General features: G+C 42.1%; 2 protein-coding genes across 11 annotated transcripts in view; one reads left to right on the forward strand and one right to left on the reverse strand.

Moving 5' to 3' along the window:
* The window catches only part of USP16 (ubiquitin specific peptidase 16), a 25,926-nt gene extending 16,274 nt beyond the window's left edge, over positions 1-9,652 (reverse strand). The window contains exons 1-6 of one of the 9 annotated variants that reach the window (XM_027541420.1): positions 9,526-9,615; positions 8,543-8,732; positions 6,359-6,460; positions 5,863-5,962; positions 4,133-4,311; positions 1,113-1,216 (exon numbers count right to left, since the gene is read on the reverse strand). In XM_027541420.1, coding sequence (XP_027397221.1) covers positions 1,113-1,171 — 59 coding nt within the window. In that variant the 5' untranslated portion in view covers positions 1,172-1,216; positions 4,133-4,311; positions 5,863-5,962; ... (1 more) ...; positions 8,543-8,732; positions 9,526-9,615. Of the gene's footprint in view, positions 1-1,112; positions 1,217-4,132; positions 4,312-4,673; positions 4,862-5,862; positions 5,963-6,358; positions 6,461-8,542; positions 8,733-8,912; positions 9,097-9,124; positions 9,289-9,525 lie in introns of those variants that run through there. The other 8 variants (XM_027541095.1, XM_027541597.1, XM_027541340.1 and 5 more) reach the window with 8 other exon arrangements.
* Positions 9,573-26,181, forward strand: RWDD2B (RWD domain containing 2B). 2 transcript variants are annotated; one of them, XM_027542212.1, is made up of 6 exons: positions 9,573-9,661; positions 17,382-17,552; positions 22,159-22,385; positions 22,475-22,542; positions 22,659-23,021; positions 24,934-26,181. In XM_027542212.1, exons 3-6 carry the CDS (start codon positions 22,179-22,181, stop codon positions 25,166-25,168), a joined length of 873 nt encoding a protein of 290 aa, XP_027398013.1. In that variant the 5' UTR covers positions 9,573-9,661; positions 17,382-17,552; positions 22,159-22,178; the 3' UTR covers positions 25,169-26,181. The 2 variants fall into 2 exon arrangements, with proteins under 2 accessions (XP_027398013.1, XP_027397925.1); XM_027542124.1 differs by lacking the exon at positions 9,573-9,661 and adding an exon at positions 13,344-13,527.
* The last annotated feature ends 720 nt before the right edge of the window (positions 26,182-26,901 follow it).

The following is a 26,901-nucleotide window of genomic DNA, read 5'->3' on the forward strand; positions in this document are numbered from 1 at the left end:
GTGTGACCCTCAAACTACTCCAGTACAGAAACTGAAAATAAAAACGCTATGTTTTCTTGAAGAAGACTATACATATTAACTCTGCTGTACTGTTAGAGTTAGCCTGAATTACAGCTACATATAAGTACTGTGAAAATACTCCAAACATGTTATAGAAATGATTGTTTATAACATGAAAGTTTGTTCTAATCATATGTTAAATTACAGATCTACATTATCAAAATTAACAAATTTTACAACTGCCAAATGATGTTCAGTGAATGGACTTCCCAGGTGGCGCTAGTGGTAAAGAACCTGCCTGCCAACGCAGGAGACATGAGAGACCTGGGGATGATCTCCTGGAGGAGGGCAAGGCAACCCAGTCCAGTACTCCTGCCTGGAGAATCCCATGGGCAGAAGAGCCTGGTGGGCTACAGTCCACAGGGGCACAAAGAGTCAGACACGACTGAAGCGACAGCACATGTGCACGTTCAGTGAATAGTGCTATGTAAATGGTTTTTAAAGATGCAAAATTTTAATGATGTTAAAAGACAAAAAAATACCAGCCTAACATTTTCATGCAAATTCATTGCCAAAATTTATTATCTCAGTTTATCTGGAACTTGTTCTTAGTGTCCCAACTCTACCATATGCTTTGTAATATCACGAGAGAAAAACAAAGGGTAAAAATTCCTATGTCTTCTACATACTATAATTGTTGTGTTCGTACAATACTAAGCAAAAGCTTCTCACAACATCACTCTCTAGCCTTCTGAAAGTGATGCGTGCGTATGAGCTCAGTAGCTCAGTTGTGTTGCTCTTTGTGGCCCCATGGACTGCAGCCTGCCAGGCTCCTCTGTCCGTGGGATTTTCCAGGCCAGCATGCTGGAATGGGTTGCCAACTCCTTCTCCAGGGGATTTTCCCAACCCAAGGATCAAACCCAAGTCTCCTGTATCTCCTGGCTTGCAGGCAGATTCTTTACCACTGAGCCAATGGGGAAGCCTGAAAGTGATGGTATGTAGACAAATACTAAAAAATTTAAACTTTCTTGCTCTTTAAAACAGTTCCAACACCTCCATTCCCCAACATTTCAAATAATTTCCAGCAAATGGGCACAGGAGTTGAAACTCACCATACACTCCAGTTGTCCAAACTAAGAACCAGGCAATGAGGTTCTGATCTTGGTTTCATGTAGTGCTTCAAAGCATGTTGCTCCTGAGAATTTCTGCCACAGCCCTAGAGAATCATAATCATAAAACTCAAAGCCACAAAAACTCACCAGGAGAGAATTCACAGTCTACAATGAATAAGGAAGTGGATCAAGAAATCCTGCCATTCTTAACAATTTTAAAATTAAAACTTTAGACTCTGGCAGAGTCCAGACTTCGTTAGAACTTAAATACGAAGAGGCACCTGAGGACATTTCAGGAAGAAGGTACTTAGAAAACCACACACTAGAAGTACTCTTTTGCTCCAGCTTGTCCTTTCCAGTCCTAGCTAAACCATGCTAATGCAATCATTCACTAGTTCTAGTTTAGACTCCTTAACATCTTCATAAATATTTTCCTAACTTCAACCTTCCTTCACATACTTATTTTTTCAGTTTAATAGTCCTAAAATAAAGCTCTGTTCATATACTCAAGTCAAAAGTGATGAACTGCTCTCAGCAAACCTACTCAACAAACCTGATACCTTTGGACCCCAATCCACCTTTCCAGGGTTAGCGCCCATATTCTCCTATTTGAGTACCATTTACTCGCTAAAACCACCTCGCTTCCACAATACACTTTTGTTCACATTATTCCATCTGTCTTGAAATTCTTTACCATTACTGCCGTGGATCAAATCCCACTTGGTCTTCAGGATCTTGCTCAGAGGCCACTTCCTCTTAGAAGCCTATGCCCAGCTTCCCAGATGAGAAAACACTGTTCCTCCTATAGACAAACTCCCACAAAATATGGTGTACGTTCCTGAGGGCATGCCTTATTTTCTACCTTACAGTGAAGCTGTATCCTTTCTTCCCTTTCACACCCCTTCTGCAGGAGTGTAAATCCTGAAGGCATGAAAAACTGAATGAATCTATTACCAAAGACTAGCAAAATGAGGGAGGTCAATAAGCATTAACTGAACAAGTTAAGCGGGAGACTTCCACCTACATCTGCATAGGCGTATTCACAGGAGAACATGACCAGATTGTTCACCTGCAGCTGATGAGCCACAGCTAAGAAGCACAGCTTCACTGTGTATCTATGTGAACCAGCCTTCAACTCTCCGACAACACTACCATAAGTGGTCCTGTCTCTACTGCAGCTACTAAAAAATATTACTTTGGGGGTGAAATATCCATCAATGGCTTCTACGCTTTAACTATGATACCAAACCTACTGATTAATTTATCCCATTCAACATTTAGTTCTAAAATAAATGAACTGCAATTTGGTATTGATTTTGAAAATTCTAATACCAACTGAGGCTATCTGAAACAAACGTGAGATATCTAATAACTGAGAATCCTGTGCTAACACTGTAAAGCATAACTATTAGGATGAAAGTTAACAGTTAATACTGATACTGTCTTACCCCAAGGAACTAAAAAACTAGCAAAATAAATAAAATTTATAATAGGAAATGCATTATGGAAAATTTGTAGTAGTAAAATATATTCATGCTCATCATAAGTATCTAACAGGTTAAATGACAACTTTTCAAATACAAATAAATAAAAATGCTAACATAAAATTTTGTAACTGTCTGGCCACAGTGAGATCTTACCTATCAGAATGGTAAAATAAAAAACTGTGACAATACTAAATGCTGGCAAGGATGGAGAGAGTGGATCACTCAAACACTACTGGGAGGAATATAAAATAGGACAGCCATTCTGGAAAAGCCTGGAAGTATCTTAAAAACTAAACATTTAATTATCATATTACCCAGCAATTGCACTCTTAGACATTTTCCCCAGAGAAATGAAATCTTAAATTCACACAAAAATGTGTACACAAATGTTCATAGCAGCTTTACTCATGATCACCAAAAACTGAGATCAGCCCAGATGTCCTTCAATGGGTGAACAAACCGTGGTACACCCTACCATGGAATACCACTTAGCAATAAAAAAGAAGCAACCATTGAGACACAGGACTTGGGAAAACCTTCACAAGTAAAAAAAGTCAGTCCCAACACGTTGTGTATCACATGATCCCACTTATGCAACATTTTTGAAACGACAAAATTTTAGGAATAGGGAACAGACTAGAAGTTGTGAGGGGCTGGGAGGAAGGGTAGCAGTCCAGAGGTGGGCATGAGTGGGCATGATTTTTAAAAGGCAACATAACACTCCATGTGATGTCGGAACTTTTCAATGCCTTGACTGTGGTGGTGGATACAAATCTCCACAGGTGCCGAACCAAACAGCACTTAATACATACACAACACACGTACACCCCCACACAAACTAAGAGCAATAACACTGGGGAGACCTGATTAAGACTGTTGGATTGTATCTGTGTTAATATCCTGGTTGTGATACTACACTGTAGTTTTAGAAAACGTTACCACCGCTCAGTCCAGTTTCCTAACAGGTAAACTTACCACCACCAAGGGTGATTAAGAGGCCCTCCTGACCTTTAGTATCATGATGATACCTGTGAGCGGTTCTGCCACCCAGATACCACCAGACCCAAGGTATTCATTCCCCAGAGGCCAGAAATGTGGCCTGGGGACAGATCACTGCTCTGTCTGTCCATCCCCAAGAATTATCCTCAGTGGAACGAAGCTGCCTTCCTCACCATCAGTTCCATTCCCCAGAAGCAACCAACATCCAATGACTGGTCTAGGCACAAGGACAGAAGCTTGGCCCTGTGCCGCAGTTCAGGACCTCTCTGAAGACCAGACTCCACTGTGGGTTCAGCTGAAGCCCTGAAGCACTGCCTCCACCTAAGCTTGCTTCTCTCCCTGTTTTCCTAGTACAGTACCCGAGAATACTCCCCAATAAACCCCCCACACCCGAGTCTCAGAACCTATTCCCCAGGGAACACAAACTACGCCAACACACATTCTGGTCACCCATACCGTGCTTTTAGGTACTATCTTCTAAAATAAGTTCAGAGAGTTTAATACAATCCCGAATCGATCAGAATCTAAGCATACCTGATGGCCACATTTAAGACACAGCCAAACTGAAGGATTTTCTTCTGTTTCTTCTTCAGATTTATCTTTTACTTTATTGTCCGTCTTACAATCTTGGCAAATATTCCATTCCACATTCACTAAAGCTTTTTTCAAATTACCTTGTTCCAATCCTTTTCTAATGTGTCTGCACACAGGTTCTATTAAAACAAATAACAAATATGAGGTAGAATATGACTTTCTTCAGTTAATCTCAAAACTTACACCTGATTTGAACTTCAAAAATGAATTTACTCTATAAACTAATTGTTAGATAACCTAAAAACTTAAATTTTTGTCTGATATTTGATCATGAGATGATTATGTAAGAAAGATCTTATACAAGCTTTGAAGTTCTAGGTATAACCACCACCACCCTAAATTCACTTCAATTTATTAATTGTATCTATTATCCTCTTTATTTTATAAGGTTGCAGAGAAGGTCCCTCATTCAGTCAACAATACAACTGCTGCATGTCTGGCACTGTAATAGACAATACAACCGAAAACATGACCAACTCACAGCTCTTTCTTTGAGCAGCTCACATTCTCGCAGAAGCAAATAAATGAAGGCACAAGAATCTCTAGATATGCTCTATACATATGCTTGGGTGATTAGTTGCTCAATCACGTCCAACTCTTTGCGACCCCATGAACTGTAGTCCGCCAGGCTCCTCTGTCCATGGGATTCTCCAGGCAAGAATACTGGAGTAGGTTGCCATTTCCTTCTCCAGGGGATCTTCCCGACCCAGGGATTGAACACCCATCTCCTATGTCTCCTGCATTTGCAGGTGAATTCTTTACCACTGCACCACCTAGGGAGCAGTGCTACAGACATACTACAGCAGCACAAGAGAAGGCTAAAGTCAACGGAAGTTCACAGAAGAGGTAATGACTGTACAATCTTGGGAGATATGTATAGTTATAAAAATTTCTCATACTGATTAAGCAGGTACTATGAGCATGACACTGTGCTAAGTGTTCACACACATTATCTCATTTACTCTACACAACCACCACGAAAAGCAGACTGTACTACCCCCAATGATAGATGAGAAACCTCAAAGTTAGTGCCCAAGGTCACAGAACTACTGAGTGGCTGTACTAGAATTTGGATTTAAGTGTTTTTAATTTCAAGCTCATAGTTTAAACTATGATTTAATGGAGTAAACAATCTGAAAAGGCCTTGTGCTTAGTTGCTCAGTCGTGTCTAACTCTTTGCGACCCTAGTGACGGTAGCCCATTAGGCTCCTCTGTCCATTGGATTCTCCAGGCAAGAATACTGGAGCGCGTTACCATTTCCTCTTCCAGGGGATCTTCCTGACCCAGAAAAGGCCACATCCCATTAACAAAGGGATGGACGTATAAAATGTAGAAGTGCATGCTCTCTTCTCAGAATGGCAGTCACAAGTGAAATAATGAGCAGCAGGACCTGAGACTGAAAACCCCAGTGGGGCCAGATCGGTAACAGGCTATGCAAGCCACTCTAAAGGGCTTCAGTTCTTTCAGGGCTCCTGGAGGTTTAGAAACTCATCAAGTGGTACAATTAGCTTTATGTCCAATGAATATGCACCAAGAGAATACAAATGCAAATGAGATCATGTGAAAAACTACTAAAGCCCAGTAAGTTGTCAAAAACAACACAAACTGAAAAAAGAAAATATTCTTTTTCAACTAGCAAATCAGCAAAGATTTTTACAAATGATACCAACCTGTGTCAATAAAGGTTCAGAGAAATGTGTACTCTGTTACGCTGCTAGGGGGCCTCTACGTTAGTAATACATCTCTGAATGGCAATAGATCCAAAAGAATCTAGAAAATATTTATACCTCTTAATTCAGCAATTCTAATTATAGGATCTGTACCAAGAAGATAACCAGATGTGCACAGTTTGAGCTACAAAAATATTTAGTATCACACCATTCATAACACTGAAAAGTTGAAGATTACCTACATTTATAACAGTGGAGGATTACCCAAATAAATCATGAAATACGCACCCATAGTCTTTTATATCAATGGAATAAATATCACGCCATTAAAAATGTTGTGCAGACTATTAAATTACATGTCTATACAAACATTAAGTTAGAATGCAAATTACAAAATAACATAATCAAAACACATTGATCCCATTTTTACATATTAAAATAGATGTCCATTTAGGGATACAAACATTACTTTAAAAATTTAATTGGTGAAATATACCTAAAGATTCAGAAGAATCATCAATTGGAACAGTTTTTCCCTTTGTCCGTTTCTTTCCCATGTTGGCACTTTAGGGGTTACTTACTGACACAAAACAACAATCTAGAAAACAAGATAAAGTTAGCTTGACCAAAAAAAAAAAGTTTTACAGTTCTCTAGGATACAGTAATGTAACTAAACCGTATCATTTTGTGTATCTATCATACTTTATAAGCTACAAAGACCATTCACATGTATCATTGTTTTCAATAAGAACCCCCGGAAGTAGAGTATTACCTCTGTTTTTCATAGGTTAGGAAACTGATTCTTAGTAATGTTAAGAGGTTTTCAATAAATGTAAAGGTCTGGAAAGAATTAGTATCTTCTTACACAGATCCTGATGTCTTAACACTTTACACTATTAGGAACTTAACTTCTCACACCATAAATGTGGAATGGCGGTAGCACTTTGAAACTCTAATTTCCCTTTCTTCAAAGCTATCTAAGAAAGTTCTTGCAGGCAATGCAATTAGATTTGTAATTTCTCAAAGAAAATTAAAATAATTCTGAAAACAATCTCCTAGAGGGAGTCAGAAAATGTGCAAAATAGTTTCAAAGCCAAATAACATAGTATGATACACTGTTCTGCATCTTCCCACACCAGAACTTCCTATGGATGTTAACTGAAAACTGACTACATCTGTATTCTTGACCATTTACATTATCATATTCTTGACAAAATCAGTTTGAAATATGACAAATCTGAAGTGAAGTGAAGTCACTCAGTCGAGTCCAACTCTTTGCAACCCCATGGACTGTAGCCTGCCAGGCTCCTCCATCCATGGGATTTTTCCAGGCAAGAATGACAAATCTAGCTCATTATCAAATCACCTCTTCAGTCAACAATTAAAAATCAGAAAACATGAAAAATACTGAAAGTACATACAAGTCTACCTAATAATGATGTTGAAAAGTTATAGTTTACATACATTAGAATAACTTAGTGTCAAAATGACTTAAATGACTATAATAATTATTTTACCTGGGATGCTTGTGAAAATTCTGATTGCATAAGTGGAAAGTAGGACGTGGGACATATATTTTTAAAACACTTCCCAATTATTTCTGAAAGGTAGCTGTCATCTTGCTCTGGCTTACAGTCTTAAAAATATTCCTCCTTTAGTTCTTAATGTGAGGGTAATTCAAGGTAATCCCACAAGGTTTGTAAGAAAAATGAGTGCTAAATCATTAACTGTTACCCTTTTCAAAGATAAAACATTAACAAAGTTTCATGTTTACAAAACCAATGTATGTATTAACAGAACAAAACTATATGGTTATATACAAAATGAGGGTGTATTCTGATTTGGAAGGGGGGAGGAACAGCACCCAAGTTCTTGCCTCACTCCAATCCAACTCCCTCTAATCTGTGCTGCATTCTAGTACAGACATTATCTTCCAATGATGCCATTTTCATCAAATCACTCTCCTGATTCAAAGTACTTGACAGTTTTTCAACCCACTCTCCTGTGCCGTGCACTCGTGGTCCCTTATAAATTTTCCTCAACACCCTGGTAACCCTGACTCTCATTATGTCTCAGAAAAGAGCCACTAATCTTTAGTCATACAGTGCTTCGGATTTTCAAAGCCTTTACATAAATATTATCTCATTTGATTTTCACAAAAGCCTTTAAATGGAGCATTGTGCTAAAGAAGTAAACTCAAAACGATGAAAGATCACAGGGTGGCAGAAATGGAACTTAAATCATAGATCTTTTGGTTCCAAAGCAGAATCCTACGGACTCTTCTGTACCCTCCACTCCAAAACACCTTGCCTTCCACCTCTAAGCCTTTACTCTCTAGCTGGGAGTTCGCTCCATCTATCCAAATCTTCCCAATTCCTCCAAGATGTTCATTTCAATGGAGCCTTAGGCAACCAGTTGACTTTAAATAAACCACTCAACTCTGCTTTCCCAGCGTTCAGTGTGTGCTATTCATCTTGTACCCTGATCAGATACCTAAGTGAGATGCTTCTTAAATCTTTTCCCTGGACATATGTCATTTCTCTACCTGGAATCTAAAGTTCTAAGAGCAAGAAAGTGTTTTAGGCCTTACTTCTGAATCACCTACAGCATTTAGAATAGTGTTAACATATAGCAGATCCAGAAATACTTCTTGCATTTAAACAGAAAAAGAGAATAGTACCTGTGGCATTAAGGATGATTATAAGGTGCAAAGGTAGGTATACAAGAATGAAGCACACAAATTCCGGTGAGAAAGAAAAAGGTAAAGAATGAAGAAATCTGCAGCAGTGAAGACAGCACTAGCAAATCTGGTTTTGGACCTGCTAGTCGCTCAGACGCCAAAGGAAAACTTGAAAGACGAACTGTAATTGCTGCAGGCAGAGGACAGTAGAGGGACTGCTTCAATGATGTGGGGAAAAAAAGAGCTCCCAATAAATTTCTGACAACTATAAAGGGCATCTAATGAGTTGTGAAAACAGTACTGCATCATCATCTATAAAACATCCACAAATCTCCTCAATTTTTCAGGCGAGTCTTCAGATGAGCGTTACCTTCTGGGCCAAATTACTCTTTGCAGGGCTCCACGCAAAACATAAATCATAGCTGGTCTTGCCGGCTCTCCTACTAACCCAGTTCCCTTCCCTCTCCGCCCTTCAAGTATTTCCCACCCCTGCCTGGGATCCATTAAACATGCATGAGTTTGGAAAACTTCTGTCAGCGGGGCTAAAACAGGGCTTTCAAGTTTCGCGAAGAGTTGTCCTACCCTGGGAGCACTGAATCGTATAGACGACAGCTCCTGCCTGTCCTAATAACCAACAAGCGGACGCGGTGGCAAACTCAGCGCCAACTCGTAAGAAGAGTCCCCGGCCGCGCGAAGTCCGCCAGACCTCCCCTTCCCTTCCAACTGCTCCGCACCCACGGGGGGAACCTCGGGGTCCACTGGGTCGAGGAGGGCGCCAGCACCGACAACTCATTGGTCAGCTCCTGGAACTGACAGGACGTGAGGCCAATGAGAACGCGGTACTGGGCCGAGGCCAGGTAACGTGCTTAAAGACAGAGGGGCCTTCGAGGAGAGAACGAGGTCGGGGCAGGAAAATTAGGGCTCCCGGGCGCGCAGGAAGTCATGCGAGTGGTGACTGCGAAGGCAGTGGGAGCGGAACTCACCCACGGCGACAGCGCCCATTGCTGCATCCCCTAATGGGCCCTCGGGCCGGGCAGCCTGCTCCGTCTTCCTCCCCGGTGACGAATTGAGAGCGACGGAGCAGAAGCCAGCGTGACCCCTGGAAAGCAACAACTTCCGGTACGCGGCATTATGGGAAGCGGCTGTGCCCCTGGGGCCCGGCGGTACTGACGCTAGTTAATCGGCGCCTGCGCGGGACTCGCGCCGGAAGTGTGAACGCGGTGGCTTGTGACTGACTTGGCTGTCGATTTTTGTTTTTTTTCCCCCGCTTCCGGTAATTAGGTGCATGTGCGCTCAGTCTTGTGGACTCTTTGCGACTCCGTGGACTGCAGTTCACCAGGTTCCTTTCGTCCATGGAATTTTCCAGGCAAGAATACCGAAGTGGTTGCCATTTCCTACTCAAGGGATCTTCCCAATCAAGGGATCAAACCCGTGTCTGTCTCTTGTGTCTCCGGCATTGGCAGGCGGGTTCTTTACCACTGGCCCCACTGTGGTCATTGAGTTATTTAAATAGTTCTAAAGTATGGGTCGGAGAAGGCAATGGCACCCCACTCCAGTACTCTTGTCTGGAAAATCCCATGGACCGAGGAGCCTGGTAGGCTGCAGTCCATGGGGTCGCTAGGAGTCGGACACGACTGAGCGACTTCACTTTCACTTTTCACTTTGATGCATTGGAGAAGGAAATGGCAACCCACTCCAGTGTTCTTGCCTGGAGAATCCCAGGGACGGGGGCGCCTGATGGGCTGCCGTCTGTGGGGTCGCACAGAGTCGGACACGACTGAAGCGACTTAGCAGCAGTAGCAGCAAAGTATGGGTACCTGGGCGTGGTCAGACATTTGTAGTCTCCTGGATGATTACCTTACTTAAACACGTCACATTTGAAGGGGGACGTTTAAATCTTACTCATTTTCTCGAATTCTGACCAGCCGACTTCTAAAGTTAAGTATATAGTCTTGAACTAACCTTGCTGACAAGGTAAAATTTACAAATATTTACTGTTTATGCGTTAGAAATAGGTTAAGTGCCAAGCCCTCTGTAAAGTGAAATAAACATAGGCTTTCGTCGCCTTGGAGTTTAGTCCTATGCAGAAGACACAATAATCGCTAGGGGAAAAGATGCAGGTCCCAATAGAAAAGCAGGCAAAGGATATAAACAAGTAATTCACAATAAAAACATGATACAAATAAATAGTCATCGTTATTAGTAATCTGATAAAAGTAGGTTAAGAAAGTGGCACCCTAACCTATCGAATTGGCCAGAGTAATGATGGTTAAATTTGGGGGGTAAATGGCTCTCCTGCTCTATACTGCTTACATAATTTTTTAAGTTTTCATCATTTAGCACAAAGGCCTTGTTTTTTTTCCCTCTTTTCTAAAATGGCCTTAGGGCCATTGTACCACACCTAGAATGCCATTCACTTTTGATCTTTTAATTCTGTTCACACTTTAAAAGTCACTTTAACATAAAGAAATTGGCTGAAAAACATAGGTAACATGGCTACCTTATCACTCACATCACCTTATTTTACTTCTCTACCCAGCATTTATCACCATCTGGTATTTTTATTTCATAGTTACCTATGTATTTACCCCCTACCCCACCTCCCTGACCTTATGTGTGTGTGTTACTCAGTCTTGACTGACTCTTTGCGACCCCATGGACTGTAGCCCGCCAGCCTCCTCTGTCTGTGGAATTTCCAGGCAAGAATATTGGAGTAGGGTGCCATATCCTTCTCCTCTGCCCCCATAAATACCCAGAAACAAGCAGACCTAAGCTCTTTGAAATGGGGGCACCTTTGTCTTGTTCTATATCTCGTGGCTATATCTTTAGAACCTAGAAGTGTTTGGAACATAATGCTTAATACTTACTGAAGAAATTCAGTCATGAGAAATGCTGGTATTTGACTATTCACAGCAGCCTTACTCATAATAGCCAAAAAACTGCAAACGGCCCATGTCTCCATCAAAAGAGGAATGGAAGAACTGAGGTATAGCCACTGAGTGGATACAACTAAGGAATAAAAAGAAATTACTGATTCACACAAGAACATGGATACATACAACGAAGCCTTACACAAAAGTACCTACTGGATAATTCCATCTCTATTAAGTTCTGCGGCTGCTGCTAAGTCACTTTAGTCGTGTCCAACTCCAAGCGACCCCGTTGGACTGCAGCGCACGAGGCTTTTTCCAGGCAAGAGTACTGAAGTGGGGTGCCATTGTCTTCTCCGTATTAAGTTCTAGAACAGGCAAAACTAATTATGGTGTGGGGGGGTGGGGGAGACTAACAGTTGCCTGTTGGGTTCCTTGCGGACTGACTGGGAAGGAACCTGAAAGAATTTTCTGGGGTGCTGTAATGTTCTACATCTTAATAGGATTTGAGTTACCAAGGTGTGTGAATTTTTCAAAACTCAGCAAATATACATTTAAGATATACATTTCCTTTTTACTTAAAAAAACCTACATAGTTGAAATCCTAATGTTATGCATGCTTAAGTACTTAGAAGTAGACTAATGTCTGCAGTTTACTTTGAAATGCATTAAAAGAGATGGGATGGATGAATTAGATCTATGACAAAGCTAGTTAGGCATTGTTGAGGTCAGTTTCTTAACCTTAGCACTACCAGCATTTTAGACCAGCAAATTTTTTGTAGGGGGTATACCCTGGTGCACCCTGGTAAGTTGAGCAGTATCCCTGGATTCTACCCATTAGGTGGCCAAAGCACACACGCTTCCAGTTGTTACAACTCAAAACGTCTTCAGACATTCCAAAAATCCTTTGGGGAGCAAAATCAACTTCCTCCTTCTCCTTTCTTTGTGAATTGCTTCACTGTGAAATTCTCTCAACTTTGCTGTAATGCTTGAAATGTTCCATAAAAGTTGGAGAAAGATTATTTATTGACACTGAAAAATGCTCACAAAACACCATGTAGAAGATGCAGCTATGAAGACCTTTAAACACATTTTTGTAACAAGAAAAAAAAAAAATTTAGCAATGATAGTACCTAATATCAATACCAGCTTGTGCTGTACTGGGCTTAGTCGCTGTCGTGTCCGACTCTGCGACCTTATGGACTGTAGCCCGCCAACCATCTCTGTCTGTGTGGTCTCTCCAGGCAAGAATACTGGAGCTAGTTGCCAAGCCCTCCTCCAGGGGATCTTCCCATCCCAGGGATCAAACTCAGGTCTCCAGTATTGCAGGCAAATTCTTTGCCGTTTGAGCCACCAGGGAAGACCCAATATCAGGCGATAAATCTTATTTATGAGATTTCTACAATGAATGTGTAACATAGAGGAAAAGGTACATTGCGTATATTTAGTTGGTTAAGAAAAACATCTTTTAATTACTCTCGTGTTGGGGAGTCAGCTTAAAACTGTCCTTGATTCGCGGAGATAAATTTCTGTGTTGGCACAGGGTCCTTTCTAGAGTCGCCACGGCCACCATCCACGCTCACCTGTCCCTACTGCCTAGCTACTCAGCGTCGTTCAGGGGCCAGCAGGACCGCTACTACCTGGGAAGATCTTAGGAATGCAAAACGTGGGACTCCAAGGCTACCTTGCGAATCCCATCTGCGTTATACCAAGATCCCCGAAGGACTCCGCCGCAAGTTCGAATTTGAGGAGCGTTACTTCAATGGACCATATCCTGACCCAGGAAACTTGCCGGCCATGCTTCTCACTGACAGTGGCAGCAGCTGGGAAACGCGAATAAAGAACAAAAACTATCCGGCTGACAGAAACGAAGCCAGGCCCAGGGATCCCGGTTTTCTCAGCTCCGACTTCCGGGACGCGCGGGCTTGAGAACGCGCATGCGGCCGTCCGGGAGGGAGGTGTCTCACTCTCCTCAGGCGGCCGGACCAAGGCTGTTTGTCGGATTCCGGTTCGCTAGCCCTGGGATCCTTGAGGGTGTCTCCGAATAAGAATCGAGACGTTTGTGCAGCCAGGAAACTCGGGGTTACAGCACTGGTTACAGGTCCATGGCTCGAGGTGAGTCTTCTGTCCACCGGTGGCACCTGCGGACCGGGAGTTCCTAGGCTGCGGCGGCCCAGTCCGTCGCTGGGCAACTCGGCGACTTGGTGGCCCCGACTTCCCATCAACTTCTCACCGCTCATTGGTTAGAACTAGCTCCGCGTTTCCTGGCCCCGCCCACCCTCGTCTCCTCTCCACCGAGCCCCACCGCCCCCAACCCCGAGTAACCCCCATTCCCATCCCGCCCCCCTCCCCGCTCCTCCCCCCCCCCCCACGCCAAACACAAACACACCACACACATCCTGAACATGGTCTGTCGTTAGGGTGGGGGCCAGGGGAAACTTTCTAAGTAAGTTAATAGTCAAAATAAAAAGAAAAAAACTGCAAGGGAAAAAGGAAGCTCGTGTCATTCTACGTTCTTACAGTGATATTCACTAAAACCTTGAGTCAGAAAATCCTGTTCAAGGTGTTTCTGGTACTGAAACCTCGTCTACGAAAATAACTGGACAAATCACTTATTTGTGACATCACTCCGGTAGCCGTCCACCCATGCGTCGCTGAGACCCAGACCTCTAAACTCAATGAGGCCTGTTCCCGAATTAACTCACTCCCTCACTGACTAAACAAACGTGCTTTTAGAGAAATGCTCAGTAGTCCCTAAATTACATCTTCAGCCAGATCTCTTATAAACACCGTAGTTGTTCATCTAGCTGCCTGCTGGACGTCTGTACTTACTAGGTGACTTGATAGACATTTCATTACCTAGTCTGTCTAAGACCAAGCCTCAGATTTACACCATCTTCCCCATCCAAGTAAATGGTAGGTCCATTCTTCCAGTTTTCTCTAAGCCTCGGAGTTATTCTTACATATCACATATAATTCATCAATGATCCTGTTGGGTCTACTCTTAATACATGTCTACAACACGAACAGTTGCTCACCACTTCCACGATACCCTAATCCAAGCCACCATCATCTCTCCTATCATTGTAGTGCCTACCTGCTAACTCTGCTTCCATCCTTCTTCCCAGCAGTGAGTGTGGGCCTTTAATAAGTCAGACCCCTTCAATGTCCTTCCATATCAGTCAGGATAAAACCCCAAATCCTGGGACTTCCTTGGTGATCAAATGCTGCAAGATCCCCAGTGCTGCAATTAAGACCTGGCACAGCCGAATAAATAATAGATATATATTTTAAAAAAATCCTAAACCCTAGCCATTCCCTGAGTTCCAACATGACTGCCCCTGATTTCCTCTCTAACGTTTTGTCCTAAAACCCTGCCCCTGGCTCACTGCTCCAGCCACCTCATGTAGCATCATCCTGCTTCCTGGACTATGGACATGCTGTTCCTTTTGCCTGGAAGACTTTTTGCTCATTTCAACACATGGCTTTCTCCTTCAGTGCCTTCAGGTCTCGTTCCCCCACAGTCACCTTAGCAAAAAGGCTGTCCCTGGCCAGCCTGTGTGTAATTGAACCACTCCCAGCAACTTGCACCTTCTCTTATTTATCTTCTTCATAACAGTTATTCACTGGACATATATGTGGGGTGCGGGGGAGCGATGTATGTGGTGCTTCCCCAGTGCCTCAGTGCTAAAGGATCAACCTGCAGTGCAGGAGCTGCAGGAGACATGTTTTCCATCCCTGGGTCAGGAAGATCCCCAGGAAGAGAGCATGGCAATGTGTGTGTGTGTGTTCTGTTATCATAGTCTGCTCCCACTAGGTTAAATCTCTGACAGCAGAGATTTTTTTGTTGTTGTTACTTTATTTATTTATTTATTTATTTTCTGGCCCGCGGGCCGCGCGCAGCCCTCCTCGGGCAGCCGGGGGCGGGGGATGGGGGGCCGGCCGGCCGGAGCCCAAGGCCACCCTAGCCCCCCGTGGGTTCTGGGCCAGGCGGCGGGCTTCTGTTGTTGTTACTTTAGTCCATCATCGCAGTCTTAGTGCTTGACATACAATAGGTGCTCAAGAAATATTTGTTGATTGAATATAAAAATAGCAAGCTCTTTATGGCACTTCCTCTGTTGCCAGGCATCATTTTAAGTACTTCCCACACATCCTCACTTAATAACTTACAGCAGCCCTGTCATTCCCATTCTGGAGATGGGAAGAGTAAGGCACAGAAAATTAAGCCACCTGCCTCAGGTCACACAGTTGGTAAGTGGCAGAGCCAGGAGTTGCATCTTGGCAGTCTGGCAACAGAGTATACTTAACCACTGTGATAAATCAAAAGTAAATTTACCTCCTCTAATAACCATCTAACGAGTTGTTTCCTAGTTCCCCAACTCCAACAGGACTAGAAAAGATAAGGAATTCTAATAATCCAGGGATTTTAAATATTTCTGAAGATATATATATATATTCTGAAGATATATGTGTGTGTGTATTCCCTGGAGAAGGGAATGGCAACCCACTCCACTATTCTTGCATGGAAAATTCCATGGACAAAGGAGCCTGGTGGGCCACAGTCCATGGGGTCACAAAGAGTCAGACATGACTGAGCGACTAAGTGCACACAGACACACACACACACACACACCTACATATATATCTTTTGGCCTTACCACATGGTACGAGCAGAGAAAGCAATGGCACCCCACTCCAGTACTCTTGCCTGGAAAATCCCATGGACAGAGGAGCCTGGTGGGCTGCAGTCCATGGGGTCACGAAGAGTCAGACACGACTGAACGACTTCACTTTCACTTTTCACTTTCATGCATTTGAGAAGGAAATGGCAACCCACTACAGTGTTCTTGCCTGGAGAATCCCAGGGACAGCAGAGCTGGGTGGGCTGCCATCCATGGGGTTGCACAGAGTTGGACACAACTGAAGCGACTTAGCAGCAGCAGCAGCATGGTACAAGGGGATCTTAGTTCCCTGACCAGGGATCAAACGTACACCCCCTGCAGTGGAAACACAGAGTCTTAACCACTAGACCACCAGGGGAGGTCCCAAGGTATGGCCAGATTTAAAGGAACTCTGACTTTCTCTAGGCTGAAAGCTCTACTGAAGCTAAAGAAGTGAAGGGCTGCTTGCAGGAGTTTGGTCATAGGTCATTGTCAGAATCCCACCAAAGCAGGGAAAGAATAATGAAGAAATACCCTGGCCTCTTTCTCCTCTCATCCTCCCACTTCCACCCAGAGCATTGGCCAACCACAAGAAATGCAGAAGACTTGGGTGCTATAGGCTGTGGAGATTAGCTGTCCAGAGTCCAGGGAAGGGTAAAGAAGGACCAAGGATGGGTTTAGAGGACAAACAGTAAGTAGCATAAGGGAAAATATTCCAAATGATGACTCCCTGAATTATACCTGGGCAGTTGGACTTGGGAAGAAGGGACAGGTTCAGGTTCTTGCTGTTTTTCTTGTGCTTTCTTGCCCTGCACACCTTTCTTCCCTTACCACATTATGCCTCCTCCTCCCTTGTCTAAGTCTTGCTGCTGCTACTGCTAAGTCACTTCAGTCATGTCCAACTCTGTGCGACCCCATGGACGGCAGCCCACTAGGCTCCCCCGTCCCTGGGATTCTCCAGGCAAGAACACTGGAGTGGGTTGCCATTTCTTTCTCCAATGCATGAAAGTGAAAAGTGAAAGTGAAGTCGATCAGTCGTGTCCGACTCTTAGCAACCTCATGGACTGCAGCCTACCAGGCTCCTCTACCCATGGGATTTTCCAGGCAAGAGTACTGGAGTGGGGTGCCATTGCCTTCTCCGTGTCTAAGTCTTACCCTTCCTTTAAGACTCAACTCAAATTGTGCCACTTTCCTCAAATCTTTTTTTGATGACCCATTTTATTGATCATGTCCTCATTTTAATCCTTGTGATAATACTGGTCACTGAACACTTGGCCTTTTTACCTTCACTGTTCTATATTTTATTAGATATAAGTCCTGATCTTCAAACTAAATAGTTCCAGGAAGGAAGGAAGGATGAAGCTCTACAGATAATAGCTGCCCAATCAACCTTTACCAAAGATGAAAAGGAAGTCCATGAAGATACCATCAACTGAAATAATGGTGTTTGATTCCCCAGAGTAAATTCTTGTTGAGAAGGTAAGCCGTGTTTCCTCTGCATCAGTGGGTTTCAGGTTGCCATTCAGAAGCATAACTCTTATTCCTTTCTAGTGAATTTAGAGGTACTACATGCTAATCATGAACTTCAAGCAATATAGAAGCATACAAATTAAAAGGTGAAAATCCTTCTCTTCTTCTGTCAACCCACATTAGCCAACTGTTAATTGTTTTGTGAATTCTCTTTGTGATTTTTTTTTCATGTATGTGTGATGGTATAAGAAGGAACAGTAATATTATTTATTGATTAAGATTATTTATATTGTTCTACAATCTATTTTCATTTATTTTTTTATTTTTACAATATACTATTTTAAGTAACCATACATCATGAACATCAATGTCAATATCCATTTTTTTAAGTTATTTCATAATATTCTACTGTTTGGATGTACAGGGTGTACAGGCATATCTCATTTTATTGCACTTTACAGATAGTGTGTTTTTTTGTTCTTTACAAATTGAAGGTTTGTTGCAACTCTTGAGCACGTCTCCTGGTGGTATTTTTCCCACAGCATCTGCTCCCTTTATGTCTCGCTCTCACATTTTGGTAATTCTCACAATATTTAAAACTTTTCATTATTACTATATTGGTTATAGTGATCTGTGACCAGTGATCTTTGATGTCATTATTACAAAAAGATTATCATTAAGGTACGTACATTGTTTTTTTTTTAGACATAATTCTATTGCATACGTAACAGAATACAGTGTAGTATAAACATGACTTTTATATGCACTGAGAAATCAAAATATTTGTGTCATTTACTTTATTGTGATACTCACTTTATTATGGTGTTCTAGAATTAAACCTGCAGTATCTCCAAGGTATGCCTATGTATTTACTTAACTACTGTACTGTTGCTGAATAATTAAGCCATTTCTGAAATTTTTTCTTATTATTAACAGTGACCATCCTTAGAAACACATTTTTATGTGTTGGTTTTTCTTTAGGTCAGCTTCATAAGATTGGCATTTTTAGATCAGCATTCCTTATAACAACATTTCCTCCTTTTTCTTTTTTTTTTTAATGCCAACTTGATAAATTAAAAATATTGTGTTAGAGGGACTTCCACTTTTAAGGATATTTTTCCTAGTCTTCCCCCAAAGAATCGTTTTATATATATATATATATATATATATATATATATATATATATATATAAAACACAAAAATATTTTGAAAGGTGGAGAGAGGGTGGCAGATCATCGAAGGACCTCAGGACCCAAGAAAGGACATGATGATCACTCCTTTGGATATTTTTTTTTTGCCTCAAATATCCCAGACTTGACACGGAAGAAGCAGCAACCCACTATAGTCTGCTGGTGTCATATTTTACCAGTGTCAGTAAAATACAGAAATCTTGTCACTTTTAATTCAATGATATAATAATCTTAAATTTTTCTTCTACATACATTTAGAACAACAGTCTTATAATCTGTGATTCAGCCATCAGATATGTAGTGCCAATATTAATAAACCCTGAAAGAGGGTCTAAAGTCTAGACTCTAGAGTTTCAACAAATTCATGTTTTCTATGGCATACACAGAGCAGCTTTCCAAAGTAGCTGGTGTTAACAGTTCTGAGCCCTTCTGAAGTTCTGCAGTTCCCTTCCCCACCCAACTAAGCAGTTAATAAAGGGAAGAAAGCTGAAATCTAAGTTAGCTGTGATTCATTCACCCCTTTTCCATCTTCCTGTATTTTGTTGACAGCTTTTATCTGTCATTTCCTGTCCCTTTATATTTAAGAATCTATTCCTTTACTCTAATTTTAATGGAGGGAAAAGAGAGAAAGAGAAACAAATACATGTGCTTAGCCTCCATGTTTTATTAGATGGCCCTGCACTTTCTTGTGGAGAAGAAAATGGCAAGCCACTCCAGTGTTCTTGCCTGGAGAATCCCAGGGACGGGGGAGCCTGGTGGGCTGCCGTCTATGGGGTCACATAGAGTCGGACACGACTGAAGTGACTTAAGCGCAGCAGCAGCACTTTCTTGCAAATGAAAATCAAGTTATTAAATTCTAAAAAATGTTTTAAAATCCTATTTTGGTTAGCATCTTGTAATCTTTATAACCTTGGAGGGGGGAAGAATCTTTTCCAACAAAGATTCAAAGTCCAGAAGCTGTAAAAGGAAAGGCTGGTGAGTCTGCCTCCTTAAAAATAAAAACTAATGAATGGCTCACACAGATATAGAATACCATATAAAGACTTTATGCCAAGAATTTTTTTTAAAGCAGGGGACTGTGTGAAAATTTTAAACTTCCATGTAGCAACTTTCTGGAAGGCAACTTGACAATATTCTAAATATTGTCTAAAACTTTTAAATGCCTAAAACTTTTAAAATGCTGTACCAATCAGCCACCTCTGCAAACTTGTGTATATATTATTCACAGCTCACCAAACTGTGTGTGTTTGTGTGGGTGTGTGTATACATAAAATTCCATTACAGAAGTGTTCGTAATAGCAAAACTGTGGGAAAAAACCCAGTGGCCATCAGTAGATAAGGAATGCAATAAATTATGACATATCTATCTGATTCACTATGATAGTCAACCACCAGAAAGAATGAGATAGATCAATCTATGTGCTGACAGTGAATAGATCTCCAAAATATATTTGGTGGGGAGAGAGTTAGGAAGTAAGGACAAAAGATTAGTAAATATCACCCCTTGTAGATACATTTTAATTATATATTTCATTGTCTACCTTTATTTACACATTATACCACCATGTGTCTTCCATATATGTATATGTGTAATGCCTAAAATGTTCTGAAACGCCAAAATCTCTGCCTTGGATAGGGGACTTAGCTAGGGGAAGCAGTCACCAGCAGCAAACTGTGTCTTCACTTTTTAACCTTTCTCCATCATTTGAATTTTATAATCTTGTAATTTTTTTGCTGTTGTTGACATGTGTTACTTGAGCTGTGGGATAATTAGCCTTTATTTTCTGTTTTTCACATTCTTCTATTTTTAAAAAACTAATGAATATTAAGAGAAAAAAATGACCACACATCTAACTTTCTTCCTTATTCTTTTAATTCTGAGTTTCCAAGGTAACCAATCAGAGCCTCTCTCCTGGTTATATCATGGATATGACTTTTGACTACACAATTAGTTTCAGTTCAGTTCAGTTCAGTTCAGTCACTCAGTCGTGTCTGACTCTTTGTGACCCCATGAATCGCAGCACGCCAGGCCTCCCTGTCCATCACCAACTCCCGGAGTTCACTCAGATTCACGTCCATCAAGTCAATGATGCCATCCAGCCATCTCATCCTCTGTCGTCCCCTTCTCCTCTTGCCCCCAATCCCTCCCAGCATCAGAGTCTTTTCCAATGAGTCAACTCCTCGCATGAGGTGGCCAAAGTACTGGAGTTTCAGCTTTAGCATCATTCCTTCCAAAGAAATCCCAGGGCTGATCTCCTTCAGAATGGACTGGTTGGATCTCCTTGCAGTCCAAGGGACTCGCAAGAGTCCTCTCCAACACCACAGTTCAAAAGCATCAATTCTTCAGCGCTCAGCCTTCTTCACAGTCCAACTCTCACATCCATACATGACCACTGGAAAAACCATAGCCTTGACTAGACAGACTAGACCAAAGTAATGTCTCTGCTTTTCAATATGCTATCTAGGTTGGTCATAACTTTCCTTCCAAGGAGTAAGCGTCTTTTAATTTCATGGCTGCAGTCACCATCTGCAGTGATTTTGGAGCCCCAAAAAAATAAAGTCTGACACTGGTTTCCACTGTTTCCCCATCTATTTGCCATGAAGTGATGGGACCGGATACCATGATCTTCGTTTTCTGAATGTTGAGCTTTAAGCCAGCTTTTTCACTCTCCACTTTCACTTTCATCAAGAGGCTTTTTAGTTCCTCTTCGCTTTCTGCCATAAGGGTGGTATCATCTGCATATCTGAGGTTATTGATATTTCTCCCGGCAATCTTGATTCCAGCTTGTGCTTCTTCCAGCCCAGCGTTTCTCATGATGTACTCTGCATAGAAGTTAAATAAGCAGGGTGACAATATATGGCCTTGACGTACTCCTTTTCCTATTTGGAACCAGTCTGTTGTTCCATGTTTACTTCCATGTAATTGCTCGTTGTGGTATCTCAAGATGCCACATCAACTATCTACATACAGAGAAATTTGGTGCCTGGGTTTCTTTGGAGTTTTATCACTGTCATTGGGTTGTCCTATAGTTTGGATCCTTGGAGGTGGTTCAGTCACTCAGTCACATCCAACTTTTTGCCACCTCATGGACTGTAGCCCACCAGGCTCCTCTATCCATGGGATTTCCCAGGCAAGAATACTGGAGTAGATTGCTATTCCTTTCTCCAGGGGATCTTCCTGACCCAAGGATCAAATCTGGGTCTCCCACATTGCAGGCAGATTCTTCACCCACTGAGCTACCAGGGAAACCCCTTTTTGATCCTTAGTATATTACATCTGAAAGTAACACAGAAGGTATTCTGATTAAATGTCATATTTTATTAAGAAATCAGATTTTCAGTAAGTACCCATATTCAGTATGTACCGATGTTGAGTTCTTCCAAGACTGTATTTATAAATGTCTCTTTTATCCTTACCTTCTTAGAAACTTACAGGTACCCCGAAATGACTGAGATTGAACAGGCAGAGGCCCAACTCTCTGAGTTAGACCTGCTGGCCAGTATGTTCCCTGGTGAGAACGAGCTCATCGTGAATGACCAGCTGGCTTTAGCAGAACTGAAAGAATGCATTGAAAAGAGGACCATGGAAGGACGATCTTCAAAAGTTTACTTTACAATCAGTATGAACCTGGACGTATCTGAGGAAGCAATGGTAATTCAGTGTTACTTTTGGAAGCACTGAAATATGTCTCAACTTAAAACAGCACTTAGGGCAATTTTTCTCTCTGTTTTTTTAATCAGGTGATGTTTTCTCTGGCCTGTATTCTTCCTTTTAAATACCCTGCAGTTCTGCCTGAAATTACTGTCAGGTACGTTACAGACCCTGGCCAACTTTAGAGGAAAAACTAATCTGAGAACAAAAGCACTTCTCAAGTTTGTTCTGAGAAAATTGATTTAATGTTTAATCCCATATCTTTTCCATCAGGTCAGAATTATTAAGTAGATCCGAGCAGGCTCGGCTGAATACGGATCTGACCGCATACCTACAAAAGAACTGTCTCGGAGATGTCTGTATCCTGAATGCCACAGAGTGGGTTCGAGAACATGCCTCTGGCTACATCAGCAAAGACGTCACCCCATCCCCTGCTCCAGGAAGTATAGTCCAGCCAGGCGACCACGTTCTCACAAGGCTCTGGATCTACAGCCATCACATCTACAACAAATACAAAAGAAAGAGTATTCTCGAGTGGGCAAAGGAGCTTTCCCTGTCTGGGTTTAGCATGCCTGGGAAACCTGGTGTTGTTTGTGTGGAAGGCCCACAGAGTGCCTGTGAAGAATTCTGGTCAAGGTTGGCTATCACAGCCTTTTTTGTTGTTGTTGCGCTGGGTCTTCGTTGCTATGTGCGGGCTTTCTCTCCTCTTACAGCGAGTGGGCACTCCTCTCGAGTTGCAGTCTGCTGTCTTGTAGCAGAGCCCAGGCTTTAGACACACGGGCTCAGGAGTTGTGACTTGCTGGCTCTAGGGCGCCAGGCAGGGGCTTCAGGAGTTGTGGTTTGCAGGCCCTAAAGCATGCAGGCTTCTGGAGTTGTGCCTCATGGGCTTAGTGGCTTCACAGTACGTGGAATCTCACTGGACCAGCAATCAAACCCATGTCTCCTGCACTGGCAGGTGGATTCTTCTCCACTGTATCACCAGAGAAGTCCAAGGTTTTCACAACTTCTGTATGCCTTGTCAGTTATTACAGTATGCAACATGATACTCAGTTCAGTTTAGTTCAGTCGCTCAGTCATGTCTGACTCTTTGTGACCCATGGACTGCAGCATGCCAGGCGTCTCTGTCCATCACCAACTCCTGGAGTCTACTCAAACTCACGTTTATAGAGTTGGTGATGCCATCCAGCCCTCTCATCCTCTGTCGTCCCCTTCTCCTCCTTCCTTCAATCTTTCCCAGCATCAGGGTCTTTTTTCAATGAGTCAGTTCTTTGCATCTGTTGGCCAAAGTATTGGAGCTTCAGCTTCAGCATCCATCCTTCCAATGAACACCCAGGACTGATCTCCTTTAGAATGGACTGGTTGGATCTCCTTGCAGTCCAAGGAACTCTCAAGAGTCTTCTCCAACACTGCAGTTCAAAAGCATCAATTTTTCAGCACTCAGCTTTCTTTATAGTCCAACTCTCACATCCATACATGACTACTAGAAAAACCATAGCTTTGACTAGATAGACCTTTGTTGGCAAAGTAACATCTCTGCTTTTTAATATGCTATCTAGGTTGGTCATAGCTTTCCTTCCAAAGAGTAAGTGTCTCTTAATTTCATGGCTGCAGTCACCATCTGCAGTGATTTTGGAGCCCAGGAAAAAAATCTGTCACTGTGTCATGTATCACATGATACTAGAGATGTGGAAATCTGTGTGTCCCTGAAGTCATAACAGGATTTAGTCTAAAACAGCACTCACATTTGGTCAGCGTACTCCCCTCACCTGACACATGGCACAGAGAAGATGTTCTGTAGGTAGACATTAAATCCCGCCCCTGTCCACAACACTGTCTACTGTCCCCTCCATTCCTATGGATCTGATTCTTCTCTCATCTTAGCGATGCTGTAACTTGTGTGTACCCTGTGGAACAAGATTTCTAATCTTATTTCTCTGAAAGTGAGAAATGAAAAGTATTGGTCGCTCAGTCATGTCCGACTCTTAGCAACCCCATGGGCTGTAGCCTGCCAGGCTTCTGCGTCCATGGAATTCTCCAGGCAAGAATACTGGAGTGGGTTGCCATTCCCTTCTCCAGGGGATCTTCCTGACCCAGGAACTGAATCCGGGTCTCCTGCATTGCAGCAAAATCTTTACTGTCTGAGCCACCAGGGAACCTTATTTCTCTACTGATACCCTAAATGACAAGCCCCTTCAAGAGGTTGAGATTCAGGAATTCATACATTTGTAAAATGCTGATACTAGGCAGTGATAATAGCAGTAAATGAGTTTGGGGATGGGATATGGAGGAAATGGCAACCCACTCCTGTATTCTTGCCTGGAAAAGCCCTTGGACAGAGGAGCCTGGCGGGCTTACAGTCCATAGCATTGCAAAACAGACATGACTGATCACACATTACTGGAATCATATTAGATTAAAATAAAATCCATGTGAGATGAAAGGACATTTCTTTACTTCTAGGAAAAGGCATTGATAAATGTATTTTATAACTTCTACTTTCAGGGCTTTACACATCTTCAAAATTTCTACTCTGAAAATTTCTTTTCAGGCTCAGAAAATTAAACTGGAAGAGAATTTTAATTCGCCATCGAGAAGACATTCCTTTTGATGGTACAAGTGAGGACATGGAGAGACAAAGAAAATTTTCAGTTTTTGAAGAAAAAGTATTCAGTGTCAATGGAGCCAGAGGAAACCACATGGACTTTGGTCAGCTGTATCAGTTTTTGAATGCCAGCGAATGTGGGAATGTTTTCCAGATGTTGTTTGGTGTGGAAGGACAGTGAGCAGGGGAGTGGCTGAAAGCGTTTTGCCACTGTTGGTCTTTTGATTTTCCCTCTCTTTTGCTTGAAAGATTAATTTGACTTTAGTCCCACTCTAGAATGTTAGGGAGGAAAAAAAGGAAAAGCAGTGTAGCAGAAACGCATCTGTTAAAAAAATATGTCATGATTAGAACTGAGTTTTAAGTTATAATCTTAAACTTGTTGATAGACATTTCTTGACTTAAAAGCTACCTATTTTGAAAGAGAAGTTAATTATATTTAATTATAACATTGGTGGTCCCACTTGCCACCATTCCCAACCCCTTTCCCCTGTATCTGTTTCCACTAAAGACCCTGGAAAAGCTATAAATGCTCACTGTCTCAGACTCTCTTCCAGCGAGGGTGGCTGGGGGACACAGCTTTGACCATGGAACCTCTGGGAAAACTTTTGCTTCCCTGATTAAAGTGATAGATACAACTAGGGCACCTCTTCCCTCTCTTCTGTCACAAGCACCAAAATGATCACTGGAGCTGCAATAGTCCTTTCAGCCATGAAGGAAGGAGGGGTGAAGAGAGCCACAGAGACGCCAATCCTCAAGCAGCTGAACCACTGATCCAACACTAGCACCTGCCTATCTCTAGACAGTTTATTAGGAAATAAAACCAGTTTTATTTGTATTTCTGTGCCTGTTACTAGCAGCTGAAAGTGAGTTTGCCAGTTAGATTTTTTTCAGAGCATTAGTTTTGCATGTACCCCAGCCATTTGGTACAAAGACAGGGGGAATTTTTCTTAAACAGAGTTTGCAGTTCATCTCTATTTCTGTATGCTCACGCTCTGCCCCTGCTCCTTGGCTTACCTCACAGAAGGCTTTTAAGACTTTTTAATAGGTCTCAAGTGTGCATGGAATTGGTAATTTAGAGCATTTGTTTTTGGCAAATTGGATTTTGACATTTTTTTCATTCTGCAAGTGGCTTTCTGTAAATCTGCTTTCAGCAAATTGACCCACTCAAATAAACACACAACCTGGTTTTCGAGACCCTGCATAAACCAGTTTCAAAAGTGATGATTAAATATTTACTAGTTGCTAGCACTCAGGTTGATCCTTGAAGAGTCAGACTCGGATAGAGGAACGGGTGGGGGTGGGGGGCACAATACATTGTTTATCTTAGTAAAACAGTCGGAGGCAACTTATGTGGCCATCACTAAGCCAATCAATAAGTACATTATGCTACATATTACCCAATGCTAGGTAGAAAACAAAAGGGATAAAGTACAACTATGAGGAAACGTGGATAGATCTTGGATATACACACAGGGAAGAATCCAAATGTATGCATGAATGTAAGTCTTAGGTGCCGTCTCAGGTTCCCTCCCTGCTGCCCACCTCCCCGCTGCCCTGTCAGCAGCCCTGGAAATGCCAGGCCCTCCTCCGCTGCCACCACATAGCTGGATGGGCCAGCTGTACCTTAGTTTCTGACTTCGCCAGCCACCTCCCGATTTGGATGCAGTACCCCACCAAGCGTGATACTGACATGGCAACAGACCACCAAGGGGGCCTGGTGACACCCATGTTACTTTCAGCAGGGCCAAACTGCTAAAACTTCTTTAATCTTTGTATATTATTTTAATGAAAAACACATTGTATATAAATCTATATATATATATAATATATATACATATATGTATATAAATCTATATATAAATCTATAGATCTCAAGTGTAATATAAAAACATAGACTACAATAATGTAGCTTTA

Source organism: Bos indicus x Bos taurus, chromosome 1, assembly GCF_003369695.1.
Source record: "Bos indicus x Bos taurus breed Angus x Brahman F1 hybrid chromosome 1, Bos_hybrid_MaternalHap_v2.0, whole genome shotgun sequence".
In the NCBI taxonomy this organism is placed as follows: domain Eukaryota; kingdom Metazoa; phylum Chordata; class Mammalia; order Artiodactyla; family Bovidae; genus Bos; species Bos indicus x Bos taurus.

What these genes read in the sequence shown, in the direction of transcription:
- RWDD2B (XM_027542212.1), top strand. Translation starts at nt 22,179, where the DNA reads ATGACTGAGATTGAACAGGCAGAGGCCCAACTCTCTGAGTTAGACCTG. An exon ending in CTGCCTGAAATTACTGTCAG is followed by an intron (nt 22,543 to 22,658) that starts GTACGTTACAGA and finishes CTTTTCCATCAG; the next exon opens with GTCAGAATTATTAAGTAGAT. An exon ending in TGTGAAGAATTCTGGTCAAG is followed by an intron (nt 23,022 to 24,933) that starts GTTGGCTATCAC and finishes ATTTCTTTTCAG; the next exon opens with GCTCAGAAAATTAAACTGGA.